The sequence below is a fragment of the Agelaius phoeniceus genome, chromosome 8 (genome assembly GCF_051311805.1).
Source record: "Agelaius phoeniceus isolate bAgePho1 chromosome 8, bAgePho1.hap1, whole genome shotgun sequence".
NCBI classification, from domain to species: domain Eukaryota; kingdom Metazoa; phylum Chordata; class Aves; order Passeriformes; family Icteridae; genus Agelaius; species Agelaius phoeniceus.
In genome coordinates, this window is record NC_135272.1 from 26,590,090 (window position 1) to 26,606,089 (window position 16,000).

General features: G+C 42.0%; 1 protein-coding gene and 1 long non-coding RNA gene across 3 annotated transcripts in view; one reads left to right on the forward strand and one right to left on the reverse strand.

The window, feature by feature from the left end:
* Positions 1-509: 509 nt before the first annotated feature.
* The window catches only part of ST6GALNAC5 (ST6 N-acetylgalactosaminide alpha-2,6-sialyltransferase 5), a 66,422-nt gene continuing 50,931 nt past the window's right edge, over positions 510-16,000 (reverse strand). For both annotated transcript variants that reach the window (XM_054638315.2, XM_077182382.1), the window contains exons 3-5: positions 14,319-14,728; positions 9,458-9,565; positions 510-2,854 (exon numbers count right to left, since the gene is read on the reverse strand). In XM_054638315.2, coding sequence (XP_054494290.2) covers positions 2,623-2,854; positions 9,458-9,565; positions 14,319-14,728 — 750 coding nt within the window. In that variant the 3' untranslated portion in view covers positions 510-2,622. The remainder of the gene's footprint in view (positions 2,855-9,457; positions 9,566-14,318; positions 14,729-16,000) is intronic.
* Positions 2,852-13,941, forward strand: LOC143694654 (uncharacterized). Its single transcript, XR_013183299.1, has 3 exons — positions 2,852-7,670; positions 7,969-8,110; positions 12,235-13,941. It is a non-coding gene; the product is annotated as an uncharacterized LOC143694654 (long non-coding RNA).

Genomic DNA, 16,000 nt, shown 5'->3' on the forward strand with positions numbered 1-16,000 from the left:
TTAAAACTTGCTGTCTCCTTGGCTTCATCAAATTCCTTTTTATATATACAGGTGTGACTTAGAAAATACTCCTTCATAATTTTTGTAATTAGATGGGGGACCTTGCTGAAACTTCACAGGAGGCTGATGAGACTAAAGTGAGTTTGGGTTTGTTTTGTTTAAAATATGTGTATGAGGGTAGCAAGAACACAGAGCTATTAACAGAAACTGAACAAGGAATGAGTTACAAGGCTTAGCTTGGCTGTCTTAGGAGATTTAGTGTCCTTACAGTTTATTCCATGTTTCTTCATATTCTTAATGCTTCCCCATATATACTTGACACTGAGCAGTCTTGCAGAAAGGGAACAAGCCTGTGGAACACAGTGGGGTTTGGCAAGTCTCTGTGTTTCTACAGAATATTGGAAGTAGACCAGTGTACTCTAAATGATCTGATTTTAACAGTAACATAGCTAAACATATAGCATACACATCCTGCAGCCCTTGAGTGATGGAAAAACTAAGAGCTCTAGTTTAAAATGAAAAGATCTTTTTATTATTGTATCAGTAATAAAACAGGGACAGAAGCATCAGAGGACCTACTGTGATCTGTACCATGTCTTGCAGTCACATTAGAAACGATCTGTAAATCAGTTTGACAGATTTCATCAACTGGGGCAATATATGCTGCATACACACCCAGTACACATGTTGAAAGGAATGTTCAAGCTGCCATTAGTTCAAAACCCATTCTGTTTTTTATAGAACACAGTGAAATCAAGTGGAAGAAATAAAACACCATCCATGAAAGAAGGAGAGGTAAACACCAGCTGTCAAGAGAAAGGTAACATGCACTTGGCATTCAGTTTGTAAGCTGAGTGGTGTGTACCAGGAAGAACACCAAAATAAAGCTTTTAAGGCAAAATACATTATAGATTCTTACTTTTTGATAGTGGGCAGGGCTGCAGCAGGACAGTGGCTCTTGGAGACTTGCACTTCAGGTTCAGGCAGTGTTACAGAGGTGACACCAGTTTGCCCCTGCCAGGACAGTTCACTTTGTCCCCAGAGAATCAGGGTATCTGTGGGGCAGCTGCAGCTATTGCTATCCAGTTTTGGAAAGAGGAAGACCATGGGTTATAAGGGGGTTTAAATGAGTGTTTGGTCCATTCTGTGTCTCACCTCTGAGGTTCAGCTTCTTGGATTTAGGTGTTTAAAGGTAGTATCTTTGTTCTAGCTTTTGCACTTGTCTAATGAGAGACACCTTTCATCACCTGAGATATGTTTCATGCAATAGTTACTGATTACTTCAAAAAAATTTGAGATTTGATATTTGTGAAGCAAAAGGAAAAGTAATACTGTAACTGAAATCTTCTTTATTCACAAGCCACATGTAACCCAGTAATTCCCACTGTGAGGTTCCATACACAGCATGAGCATTGTCCTTCCCCTTTGTCCTGCAGGGACTCACCACGCACATAAAGGGACTTCATGGAAAAAAAAAAGCAGAGTTTAACTTTGCTCCTCTCAGGAGGACAATTTTGTACTCATGGAACACTTTTCACATCCCAGCTTCAGTGTGATCCAGAATCTCCGAGATCAGTGATGATCTTGGGACAGTGGAAAGCAGAGATTTTTGCAGGTGCAGTGCTGTGATCTCTCTGGCTACTATGACTGGTATTGTAGTACTGGTGGTTTACCTTCTTCATTCCAGAAATTTGGTCACATTGTGCTGAGCAGCTGTGGCCTGGTTCGTAGTCTGTTGCCTCAGGGGGGTTGCTGGCAGCCTCCTGCAGGAATACAAGAGGCAAAACAGAATACAACTCCTCCAGCCTTAGCTTGTCTTCACTGAGAAGCTGCTGCCATGGCCAGTGGGGGGGTTTGGCTTTTTTTGGATAAATTTTGTTTTCCCTCCTTCCTCCCACCCCTATTTAAAAAACAGCAGCTCGATAGCACAGCAGCAAATGCACATTAATATCAAACAGAATTTTCACTACCATTTTCGTATTAACATAAGATGTTAGAATGTAAAGTGAGCTGGATCTGCACATGGGACCACTCTTGCTGTTAAAGGCTTTAGGCTGGAACAGAGCCCAAAATTCTTCGAAGAAATCCAACATTTCTTGATCAAATATTAATTACATGCCATATAGAATTATATATTTCAAACAAGTTTTATAAATAAAAAGCTAGGCCTTTCAAACCATCAGCAATATTAATTTTGGATTTAAAAGATTATGAAAGATAACCACATAACTGTGACTTAGAAAAATACTGGCCTAGGTTGCATAAAAACCTCCATTAAATAAATACACAAAGTTTTCACTATGAAAATTCAGTGGCATTGTACTTAAAAAAGCCATAATGAGTTAAAGGTCCCTTAATGACTCTCAGGTTGTGTTTCACGAATCACAAACACACACAGGACGTCAGATGGCCCCAAAAGGTGACAGACTGGGTTCATACAGTTTAACAGCAAGTACTGGGGGTGTGTGCTGCTCCTCCATGCCACTCCTGCCTGCTGCTCCTGCCCGTGCCAGCTGCACCCCGGGACCTTCTCCTCAGGCTGCCGTGCTGGCCCAAAGCCCCAGAGGCTGCTGCTGCTGCGGGAGATGCCGTGGCTGGGTTTGTGTGTCCGTGTGTCCGTGCTCAGGCCAGCGGGCTGGCCTCGGGCTGGGCTCCGGGGAGCGGCTGTGGCTCCCAGTCGGGCTGGAAGAAGCGGATGTTGAATGTCCGAGCCCAGTTCTCGAAGACGCGCTTCTCGGTGAGGAAGCGGTGGTGGCTGCCCTTGCGGCCCCGCTCGTGGGAAATGTACATTGTGCACTCGTCCGGGCCCAGAGGCTCGTAGTAGTGATAAGGTACTGAAAGATGATTAGGATCCCTGTGGAAAAAAGAAAATAGATGGAAGCCCAAGATGTTCTTTCTCATTGATTGAAAAGATGTTATCTTTAATGAACTGATGAGCTCAAATCCACTTTTCCTCCCCGTTAAACTATGTAGCTGTTTTTTTCCTTGCGTATCTAATACATCAGAATGGGGCAAAGGTGTTTTCTTTGCTTTTTCTTTTGCTCTCCTTTAATCCTCTTCCTCCCAGTTAAATGAAGGACAGCAGTAGCTCAGAAACAAGGGAGAGTGCTGCAGGGCTGTGTTACTACTATGAAATTTGAAGTAAACTGCTTAAAAGAGATTTAAACCTAGATTGTGATTTGTTAAAGGTCCTGCAGAGGTATTTCCTGAACTGGGGAAGACAGAGAAGATGACAGACGAAGGTGGTTATCTGTGTCACATCAGCTCAGCTGAGCGTTCCCGGCATGCTGCGCGCGGTTCTGAGGGCACAGCTTCAGTGAGTGTCTGCTCGCCAGGTCAGTGCTACAGGCTGCTGGTGCTGGCATTTTAATCAAACATCTGATGCACAAATGAGTTCTTTATTTTACAACAGCAGCTTTCATGTATCTAAGCTAAAAATTAAAACAGTTCACCCATAGTATCTATCTGACCTTGTGAACCTGTTCACATTTCCCAGCGGGAGATGAGGGACTCGTGGTGACACACTGGATATGCCAAACACCAATTAGATACTTAGGATAAAGTTCATTTTAGCAGTTCAGGCCTCAGTGTTTCCATGTAACATTCTGTAAATGGCATGTCTGTATTATAATAAGCCAGAGCAATTCATTCTTCTTTTATTTTAATCTCTACCTATAGCCATGATGGTTTATTACTTTGGGCACGGGCGTTTTGGCCCGACAGGAACTCACACTCTTTCTGTGTCATAAATACTAAGAGAGCAAGCTGTCCCAGAGAGAATTACCCAATTGTATCCCTCTCTCCCTGATTGCTACCAGCTATTTTGCTGTAGCAGAAAATTTTCCAATATCAGTATTTAGTGAAGCCTTGGAGCTGTGCTGTGTTACAGCCTGAGCTGAACAGGACCCCAGCACAGAGCAAGAAATCTGACACAGACTCAGGGCTGTCAGCTCTAATATACAGTTGATTATTTTCATTTTGAAGAGCTAATATTTAAGGTCACTTTCAATTGAATGCATCCACAATCTGTCAGTAGTCTCTGCTGGTCATTATTTTTACTGTGTAATTCTGTCACCTACGCAATTTTCTAATTTTTCTTATTTTGCCATTATCCATATTGTATATGCAGGGTAATGTATGATATTGCTGCTGCTTTCCATTTGTGCCTTAGATTAACGTTTTAATTCGATCAGTCTGCCTTCCTTGTAACACAACATGGTGATCAATCTTACAAGACCAGAACAACAATAAAATTACATTTCTAGAATAAGATGGATTCTAAACTTATTAAATATATTCTCACTGGAATACATAAGAGTGAAACAAAATCCTTCATCACCTCACCTACAGAAAATGTATTTGTAATCTAAAGCTGCCCTTCATGTAGAAATTTATTATTTCTAAGCTACAACTATTAGAATTCAATCTTCAATTAATTTTTCACTTTTTTGATACATTGAACCTCTTATTGTCGCTTAAATGAATAATTTGTATGGTTACTATAAATCTAATAGGATACATTTTCATGTGATGTGTTTTTGTTAAGAACTATTAAACAAATAGGCCTCTGCCTCTCATTCAGACTGCTCCTCCTTCTTGCACTGAAGCTGGATTTTATTCTTGGGATTTTATTCTTCAGTTCAACCTGAATGCTTGGTATAAATTTACTGCTTTAAAGTTAGGATTAGTAAAGTTGAAATCCTATGTCAAACAGACTTGGGAAAAATGCAGCCCCAGTTAAGGGGCCAAGTGACCCTCTCAGGCTGCAGGTCCCTCCAGGCAAGGTGGTTTTGAAGCCAGGATTCCCCATTCCACACCAGTATGTCCTAAGTGGATGTCCTTAGCTCCTGTCAGGCTGTACCAGCTCACTGCATCCTGTGCATCATGCCACCAGAACCAGCCCAGGGGCACCTGGTGCACAGGGCCTGGCAGGTGAGAGAGGCAGGAGCTCAGGCCTTGTGTGCAGCTCTGCTGGCTGAACTGGGGCTGAGATCAGGGCAGGAACGGGGCTGCTGGCTACAGACCTCTCTAGGAATACTCTGCAGCTGACTGAGGTTTTAAAGCTGAATCCCAAAAGCTTTTAGATTTGAAATTCTGAAGGTTGTTTACATATGGAGGACCTTCTCATTTTATGGGAGTTCTGGCTTCCCCCAGATTGCATGCTTGTAAGCTTTGGATTTGAATTCTGGCTTGAGTACACCATAACCCAAATTAACTGTGCTGTGTTATCTTCTAACTCTGCAATTAGCTTGTGTCACCAGCAAATGAAATGCATGAGTAATTTCTGTAAGGAAATTGCTTGCCACCTCATTTATTAACATTAAAACAGATGCTGTTTTATCATTGACTGATACTGGACATTAATCAGTATTTTGTCAGACTCTGCATGCATATTAATAGCACAGCTGGGAGGAATCTCTGGAAGTTCCTCTGTAAGATATCCTGTGCTTCCTGCCAGCACAGCACCCGTGGAAGTGCCTGTACCCCTGTCAGTCAGCTGCTGTTTGCCACTTGAGTGCACAGTTTCCCACAGATGGTATCCACCTACAGCAAAAGCTGGAGGTACAACACAAAAGAAAAAAGGCAGGGAAACCAGGCCACCCCATACCACATTCTGGTCAGCCTCTTTCCTTAGAAATGAAGAGCCATACTAAATCAACCCTCCAAAACTATAGGTACTCACACACTTTGTAAAATAATTCATATTTTGACGTGTGAGTAAAGTGTCATTTATATGTTGAGTGATGGGCAAGATGCTGTGTCAGGACCATGAAGATTTCTAGATAATCTTTTGCCTTCTATTCCCAGGATCTCCTTTCCCTGACCTCCATAATTAGTCCTGTCTTCCAAACGATGTATGCATTTGTAATTAAGCTAATAAGGTGAGGCATATGGACCAAAGAGCAGGACTAGCTCACATACAGCTTACAGTTTCTCATAAGCTCCAGGAAATGTAACCATCAACAACTGCTGCTTTGCATTTGATTTAAAGGAACTGAACGTGGAGAGAGAGAGGTAAGAAAACACTAAAGTATTTCAAATACCAATTTTCAGGTGAATTATCATGAAAAATGACCTGGCAGTCAAATGAGGATTCTTACAGGAAAATTATCTGGTTCAATAACTGGAACGAAAATTATTCATATTAGTTAAAATAAGGCTCAGAATTAAGTTTTAAGTTTCTGGGAGTTCCAGAAGGCCCATGAAGAGGAGAAGAGTTAAAGAGGGTTCATCTAACTAACCCCTTGTGTTTTCCTTGTGTATAGGAGTACCCTGAGACCTGCAGGGAACCAGCCTTTCTGTCCCTGCTGCCCATAATGCCACAGACAGGGGCTGGAATTCCTACAAACTCACTAAGGCTTATCTTGTCCTTCCCAGCCCTGCTGCTGAGCACCCACAAAGGGAAACAGCAGCCTGCAGTGCCTTCAGGAATTGTTGTGGTACCTGGGCACCACTGTCAGGCTCCTGCTGAAGGAAGGCAAGAGGAGAATCCAGCATGTCCCAGTTCAGGAGTGAGTGCTGTGCAGGGCTGCCAAAGGGAGTTCTGAGAGGGAAGTGCTTCCCATCTGGAAAGGCTTGGATTGGATCCCTGGGCACTGGAAAAAATACAGCAAGATGGCTTGTCTGTCTTGGGACAAAAGAGTGAGTGAGAGGTGTGCACACTTCACAGAAATGTTTGCAATGTGCATGGAAGAACAAGCTTTCATCTTATTACAGAATGCACAAGACAGCATGAGAGCAATATCAAGCCATTAACCCTTACTACAGCATAAATCTGTAGCAAGCAAAGGGGCTTGAAATTACTTATAGCTTTGCTGTAAAGTACTAGAAATTTATAATAATTAGGACACCAAGTCCAGTTCAGCTATGAAACTCAGTGTCCAGTGAAAATAAATAAAAATTAATCTAAAACACCTTGTTGCAAGTAATAGTGACAAATCTTTTAGTCTCTGCTCCAGACTCCTTCACTAAACTATTTTTCCTGCACGGGTGCAAAGCAGTTTGTTTAATGATCTTAAGCTAATAATTTGTAGCAGAATCAACAGCATGAGATTCCTGGTACCTTTGAGGTGTCCTTCACGTTACAAATGTGACACTAATTTAGTTCCATGACAGTGATCACCACACTCATTACTTATTCCACAAATTAATACTTAAAAATGAATGGGTATCTATCTGCTGAAGTTATAAATTTGGTGATACTAATTATGAACAGAAATAAGATTTCTTGGTGGTTTTTTTTCAATCTTAATGATTAGTTGCACAGCAAGTAGGATACCCACACACACACATCTAGCACACACACATTTCAGTTGTTTTGTTGGGACTTTTTGGTTTGATTTTTTTTATTTTAATAGTAGATTCTTATTTTGTCTGACTGAAAACCAGGAAATATGGCTTACAATTACAGAATATTTCTTTCTGCTATTCTGTTCTGCTGTCTTATTTCTTTGAAAGAAAGCATTGTTTTAACTTCTTAACGAGTGGCTGAAGAGCCAGCTAAGAAGGTTAACTGTATTTATGGCAAGAAACTCCTTTCACAGATCTTCATGGACAGCTTCTTCCAGGCATGGCAACTACAGTTTCCCCCTTCATCCCCTGGGGAATCAAGCTGAAGACATTTCATATTACTTTGATTAAGAAATGACCTTTTCCCTTTTTACAACCAGGTGTGTGTACCTTTATGTTAAGATATTTTTTATGCAGGCTGTAAGAACAATTACATCTTTCACTGGCAGGACTGATCTACAGTCTTTCTTGTGTTATAATTTAAGTCCATTTGATTTCAGTGTATTGATTCTATGAAAGCCTTTCATATGCTCTCAGTGATATTTTTAGTCTCTCTCAAAACAGTTTGTTTGGCTTTAGCTGGCTTTTTTTAATATGTATCTAAACTATTCTGAATTTGTCTGAAAAGTCAGGATTACACATTATTTTGCAGTAAAATGCTGTCTTCTGCATTTTTAGATCATCAGTTTAAGAATTACTTCCATGTGCCATGGGAATACAGCCACTTCTGGAATGAGACAGACCAGCCACTTACAGAAACTGAAGTAGTATGTGTTGGCCAACTGAGATGACAGAGGAACGAGATGCTGTGCTGTGGAAGGTATTTGTTGTCTGGCATATCTGATCTAGTTTGCAATTTTCCTTGGAGAATTCACGATGAAGTCTGGCAGTACATCACAGCATTTATCATCAGTATTTTGTTAAAGTTTGTAGAAATTCTCACAAAGTGGAGTTTAGTGTTGACATCTTATGCTGTGATTTCTTTGGGGATTTCTACAACGTGCCCAAGACAAATGCAGATTCCTGAACAATCCTTGTAAGTGCTCAGAGGAAAGTCAAAGCAGTCCCATTCTTTGAGGCTAACCCAGCACTGCAGCCTTGCCCTCCCTGCCCCTGAAAGGCATCCAGAATTACCCAATGAACCAGACTTGAGACAGATCACTACATTTGCAATAGAAAATTTAAGCAAGTACTTCTTGATGAAAGGGCTTTGTGAGCAGGTGATGAAAAGCTGCACTGAGGCCTCGTTCCAGACCGGCTCCAGCTCTTCCCAGGTCACCCAGCAGAACAAATGGGATCAGCAGCAGCTGTGGGCAGGAACCACTCAGTGTTGGGCTAGTGCTGGCTGGGCAGGTGAGACTTATGTCAGCATCAAGACTGCTGATGTAATACAAATTTGTCTGTGTTCAGACTGGTATCTTGCGGCTAAGGTAATTTTGGTCTAGCACTGGAAGTTCTGAAGCCTCTCCCTGTGTCACTGATCCACAGTGGGAAAAGCTTAACCAGGAGCTAGGGTCTGGGTCCTGAGCATGCCTGGAGGCAGAAGGGGGCTGGAAAAGGGCACAGGGTGTTGTGTGTACAGCAGCCTCCCCTGGCACAACTGTGCTGCCTCTGCCTCCTGTGACCCACCCCTGCCATGCCCAGAACAGGACCACAGGACTGATTCTCTGGGGCCAAATTCACGGGATGGGTTTCCTGGGCACCATTTAGGAAGCTGCAGGATTGGCATTCATGTGACAGAGGTACAATAATGTTAATTTGAGTTGCACAGAAAGTTCAATTTAGAAACTAGTCACTGAGAGAACACTGTTCCTCTATTAATTTGGGGGGAACTCGAAAAACAAATTAAAAGTAATGTTTTCCCATACTTCTTACTTCAGATTAATTTCATGCCAATTACTGCATTACTTTTAGCTGATAAATATTCAGAGACTAAAAGAAAGCAACAAGATGGATTAATTCTCCCACAGTAACAACAGATTTTTAAAATATTTTATATAACATAATTAAATGCTATTTGTTGTTTTCAGAATGAGATCATGGGACATCTCATTAATTGCTTTAAGAGGACTGAAGACTTGTTGCAGAGGAAAAAGAGTAAAAGATTCAGATATTTATCTGTAACATTAACTTTGTTGGCTAATAATGGTTCTAAAATAAATCCTACCTGCAGAAATCCGGTGGCACCATGCCATAAACATTTATCCTGTCACAGAGCTCTAATGCGATAGTCATTGTGAACCAGCCCGTGCTAAGCCAAGTGTTGGATATCTTCCTGAAAGCAAAAACATAATTAAGTTTCTAAGCTGGCAAATAATTCTTGAGATTTATTTATTTATTTATTTATTCATTCATTCATTCTGAAGCAATTTCTCGGCATTTTCTTCATTCTTGTAAAAGGCTTTGAAAACTGGGTAACCAAGACGACTTTGCTCGTCCATCTTTTAATGATTTTTCTGGTGCCTCCTGTCAGTGGAGTAATCTGGGCAGGAACTTTCCTCGTTGTAATTGATTTTAAGCACAGCAACATTAATACTTAGCTGACCTTTTGACTTGGTTTCTAGAAGCTCCCAGCCTGGGAAATCTTCATCCTAGGAACCACCCCAGGTGCCATCCCTGCCCAAGGGAAGCCTGACAATGGGAATGACAGTGCTGGCAGGGAGCCCTTAAGGCAGCACCTCTCCTGCCTTCACTGCAGGCTGGGACATGGCTTTAAAAGAAGCTCAACTGATCCCAGTATTACTTAGGCAAAGTAGGAGAAACCACCCTGTAACTGCTCACAGATGTAAGGGACTTAAAAGTTGTGTTTAAATTTTGCTGTATCACATGTTCTTATCTGCAAAGGTTCACTCAAAGGTCTCCTTTCAAATGCTGTTAAAGAATAAGACAGGAATTCTCCCTAATGGCTCCTCACCCAGCTAGGAAAGTCCCACAGGAAGAAGTTCAGGCTTGTGTTATCTGCAGCCCAAAGAGTCCTCAGATCCCTGCTGACAGCCTGTCACAGTGACAGGCTCTCCCTTCATCTCCTGCTAAAGCTGAGGCACCAGGGGAGCAAGTGCAGGCTCTGGGAAGGCCTGGGCACTCTACCTGAATATATTAATGTAGGACCTACATTAAGCCCATTCCCCCACACCTATATCTGCCAGATACCTGTGAAACTTGGTCACAGCCCCCCCAAAAAAGCACAGCAGGAAACATGAGGTTCTCTTCAGAGAAGTTACCAGGAAATCCCAGGTCCTGGCCCAAGTTCCAAGGCCATCTTTTACAGTTTACCCAGTGATAGGCAGGATGTGGAACACTCTTGGAAGCAGGGACCTGAGGCCATGAAAGCTACTGCAAGCAAGTGCCAGCAATCACTAACATCTAATTCAGCTGACAGGAGCCATCACACAGCTTCCCAAGCTAATGCTAAGCTAGCTGGTTCCAAGTAGGTCACCTAGAGGGCAGTAGGAGGAGATGTTTTGAGCACTGTCAGATTGAGGAATGCCTTGTACCAAGGTTTCCCATTTCCTCAGGGAATCAGACTACTACAAGGAAAAAAAAAAAAAAGTGGTGGTGTCTGTGCCAGCTGCTTAAAAGACACTTCTAAACATAAGGGAATTCTTTGACTAACTATGCCTGGAGGATGCTGAGGAGCCTAGGTAATTTTTCCTGTCCTTAGTGGATCACCTGGTAACGTATAAACTCCTGAAACACACATTTTTACTACTCCTGACACACAGACTTTCAAGCTAAGCTAGCATTTGGAGAATGACACGTTATAAGCATCTCATTATTTCCAATTATGGGGCCTTATTTATTTTCTGACTGTGCACTGAAGCTTGGAGGGGGTGGTGCAGTTTGTCACAATGTCATAGCTGGGTCATAAGCTCAGTGGAGCCCTTCAGGCACAGCAAAAATATACAACAGTGAGAATTTTTGGCTCAAAATTATTAGGAAAAAGAATGGTAGGGAAAAGCCTAAAAAATTTGTTTCTCTGCCACCTGAGCTCTGAATCACTAGATAATTCAGGAACATGTTCAGGGTAAGAGTGCTTTGGAGCTTGCACAAGTCCTCTGTTCCAGGTGCCCAACACTTATATTCCAAAACCAAGGGAGCAATTGCAGCCAGACATGACCAAAGCTTTGCACAGGGCAGGACACCCAGCTAGGCTCTCTGCTTTATTCTCTGGGTTAGCTTCCTTTCTGCTTACACACACTTAGGCTGTCACTTAGTGCTTTCCAAAAACAGGAAAACAACTGAATATAACTAAACTGGCTTAGAAGCTGAATAATCAAATAAAGATTCAAAAATTCATTAAAGGACCACTCTGCCCTCTTTAAATACCATGTCTGTAGGACAGCAACACAAAAACAGGGTTACAGTGTCTTGCATTTCCTAAAAGATCTGAGCAAGAGTCCAACAAAAGAATACTATTTTTATACCTAATCAGCAGTAATGAGAGAATATGAAGAACTGTCATGTGCTTATTAGGGGAAATTATCAGATATTCTTTTATATGATGAACTAACACACTGTGCTGATAATTCTGTAGTGCACACTAAATTACAATTAAAGGCCTTTCTGCTCCACCAGAATCTCATTTATAATCTCTTTGGAAATACTCTTCCTGCAGTTATTTCATTTATGCTGCTTTTATCTAATTACTATAATATTGGTTTTGAATCGTATTTTCTTAATGTACCCTTATTCAATTATAAAGTTATTTTCAAGTACAGTTACTTTATAATGCCAAATATATTGCTCTGCAGCCTTTGTCTTTCACCATGCTATTTAACTGGTAATGTTTTCTGAAGGTTTTTCTTAATTTCAAAATAATTTTTTTCCAAAAAGCACAATACATCCAATTACCTTTCTTCTCATCATTTTCAAGATGGAAATTAATAGTCTGATTCTTGCAACCTTGCAATCATGCTTCTCTCTCCCTCCTTTGTTTTTTTGTAGGCACTGATGTCAAGAGCTCAGCAGAAACCCCCCAGGGAACAGCAGCATTCTGGGCCTAACAATGTTCTGCTCCTGCCCCCACAAGTACCTGAAGTTTTTCCCTTACAAATTATTTCTTATCCATGTTTCTGTTCATTTCCCCTTTCTTCTGTGCAGCTTATTAATTTATTTTCATCTCCTGTTTTAATCTTCTTAACCCTTCAAGTATGCAGTCTGTGCCCTCTAAAGAAGTGGTTCATTCAGAGCAGAGCCTTCAGTTTATTAAAATCAACAGGGCCTGTTCCTCAGGCTGACATTTGCTGGCATCTGAGTGCCCTTGAGTCACTCTGAGAGTTCCGGGTGCCCATGACTGAGTTCACTATAAACTTGTTACAATGTCATTAATGGCTCAAATGCCTTGAGAATATTTCAGGACGTGAGCCTGGTGCCTGTGCAGAAAAAGAAATGCTTTCATCACACTCACAACAGGCCTCTGGCTCTGGATGGGTGATGCAGAACCAGAAAGAGCAGCTTGCCTGAAATTGCACAGCATGTGTCAAAAAAAGAACAGGATCCTGGCGGTGTCAGGGAAGGAAGGGGACCCTGGCTCCCCATGGCAGAACTGAAGTTCTGAGAGTGAAGCAGGAAGGGAAGCTGTTCCTCAGAACTGGGAACAGCACGTGATCCTGCCCTGGATCACCAAAAGCACAGTCCAGGAAAGGAGGTGGCAGTGTGCATTCCTTGTGTCCAGGGCCTCCCCCTGGGGGTCATGGTGGGCAGGTCACAGTGCAATTTGTTGACCTGCATGCCTTTGTAAATACTGAGCACACAGATAACCCTCTGCACCTTTCTTGAAGGGCTCAAATGCTTAATTCACCTTCTCACTTTGCTTTACTCTGGAAAAGACAAACACATCACAACTGGCAAGGTATCTCCTCTTGTTATCCTTCCTTCTTGTTCTGGCAGAGACCCCAGTTGGAAGATGAAGGGAAGAACCTCTAATGTTACAATTTAATGTTACAAAACTGACCAAGTTACTCTGTGCTCTGGTTTGAGCCTGAGTCAGCCACAAACTCAGATCTGCTGTAACTGAACAGAGCTCTGCAAGCAAACCATGTGGGGTGTGACAAAGGCAGCAAATACCAAGCAAACATTGCCTTCAGCTAAGAGGGTACAACAGTTTCCTCTAACACTGGTTCTGCCTTTCTCATGTAGCCCAGAAAATGAGATGTGTGCTTGAGTCCACAACAAGATCGATCTCTGTTCAAGCTTTGGTGTGTGTGTTTTGTATTTGTAAGGTAGAACATCTGACTGTGAGTTACTGCACAATAAACCTACCTCTTCATTTGTATCTAAGTGGGGACCCTGTGCCATTTTTACAGCAGCATATTTAATAAGTAAAAAACCAGAACTTCATTAAAAATAAATGTCTTTCGTTCTGGGAAGTCTTTCGTTTGAATGCCCATTTTCAACCATTGTATGTGAGAATATTCAAGTACTGCAGTGGGTCACTTACAACAAATTTGATTTGAAGATCAGCCTACAAGTCTCATAAACAGTCTCATAAAGATGTAACTATCATAATAACTTTCCATTTCCAGTTGCAAATGTAAGATGAACTGTTCTGAAGCACCTAATGTATGACTAATGTTTATTTGTTTTACAAGAAGCTTTACAGCTGCAATGTTCCAAAAATGCTTAAATTCAATAAACAGCTATTACAATTCACTGAATGGTGGCATTTCCTCTATAAGAAAACATAACCTATCCATTCTAATTTTTCAGAGTCAGTGAAAAAAACTTTAATGTATATTACCCCAAAGTGAGATTTAAACAGTTCCTGCCTCCTTGACTCCATAAACATTACATGCAGACTCTGGTATTCTAGCTGATGAGGCAGTACACCATACAAATCATTTTGATGCGTATTTTTAACTTATGTTACCAGTGATGTTATTTGGCATGTCATGCCACATTACAGCTCACGAGGCAGAGGATTTAATGGGTAGGATTGTCCCTCTGAGCAGATCTGAAATTGGTACATATAAGCTGCATTATTTTACTACTCTGTGACATCCCCTAGGTGTACCCATGTAAGTTCTCACCTGTCTTTTCCAGTCTCCCGTTTAAAAAGGTCATCAAACTGGAGCATCTTGTGGCGAGAAATCATATACACCTTTAACTGAGGCAGAATCTGGTTCATCAGCTGCAGGTTATTGTACACCAAGCCTTTGCCATCTCTCCTCATGTAGCTGCTCGGGCCCCAGAAGATGAACACAGCCCCGTGGCTCATGTTTAAGAGTTCGTTGCGGTTCCGGAGGATCCTCTGGATGCTGGAGTGCGCGATGACTCGCAGGCTGGTTTTGTTGCCCACGTCGTTGCCGTAGCCGCGCGTGGGCGCATCGTTCATGCGGATCACGCACTCGCTCTCATCGATCCTGCGGCCCTGCCGGCTCCCCAGGAGCTGCCCGGAGCTGGTGACCAGCGCGCAGCTCCTGCAGTGCATCTTTAGCGGCTGCAAAGACACACAGTCAGCTGAGACATCTTCCCTGTCCCTGCACAGCTGTGCTTTACACGTTCACGGCGTATTTCACAGCAAAATCCTCAGAGCAAGGTGCAGAAATCTCTCCCTGCGTTCTGCCCAAATAGCTGGGGACCCGTTACCTGTACATTTGGGGGGAATATGGGGTAGATGTACAGCCCTTAGAGTTCCTCTGTGGAGCTAAGCCCATTGTGTAAATCCTCCTTTCCACTGCTGTTTCATAAACACAAGTAACAACAGCCTCTCTACTCTTCCCAACTGCTTAGGATTGTACTTCCTCCACTTGCTATAACAGCTATAATTATAGTATTTTTTATTTTTCCACTTCTTTTTTTTTTTGGGAAATAATAAATCCCAAGTCTTCATAAGTTCATGTGCGAATAGCTGTTCAACCCTGGGGTCAGGACATTTTGCTACAGGAAGAGATTGATACCCTGGCCCAGTGCTTCCCTGTTATTTGCAAGTTGTGCCACAACCACTGTGGTGCTCTCGTACCTCCTTTATGGTTCAACAGTCAGAGCTGGTCAGTAATGTCTGTGTGTATTCTACATGACAGTGAGTTAGTGCACTGAACTTTTGCTACCTTGTCAGGTCATGTTTGAAAGTTACTCAGTAAAATGGAATGGGAGGTGCCTGTTCAGTGAGTGCTGACCTAATGGAAGCAGAAGAGTAAAACAAGCTTTCATGAAAATGAAAATGCATGATAAATCATGTTACTGAAATATGCCACCACCACAGATATCAATTATAGAGGAGTATGTCACTATCTACTGCTCAGCATGAGAACTAAAAGGTGCAAGGGTTAACAGTATTTCCAAAGTGCTACTTTCTAACAAGAATACAATAAACTGTGAGGTAAATAAAGACTGTTTGAGGGTGTCCCTTGGTAGCCCTCCAGGAAATAGTATCTTGCACTTGGTGTGCATCTTAGTGTCTTTGAAAAACAACAACCAACAACAACAACAAAGCAAACAAACAACAGTGCCCACCCCCTGAAAAAAACCCAAACCAGCCTAACAAAAAAAAAAAAAAAAAAACAAAAAACAAAACCAAAACCATCAGATAAACCCCTGGCACAGAGACTGAACTGCAGTTGCTCGATCATTCTGATCTGCTCATATACAGGAATCCAATGACTACATCAGTCTGCAGAGAGGCACAGCTTAAAACTCTAAAGCTGAAAAGGATGCATGATGTAGGTTTGACACAATCTCAGGCCCCTTTTTGAAAATGCTTTGTCCCTGA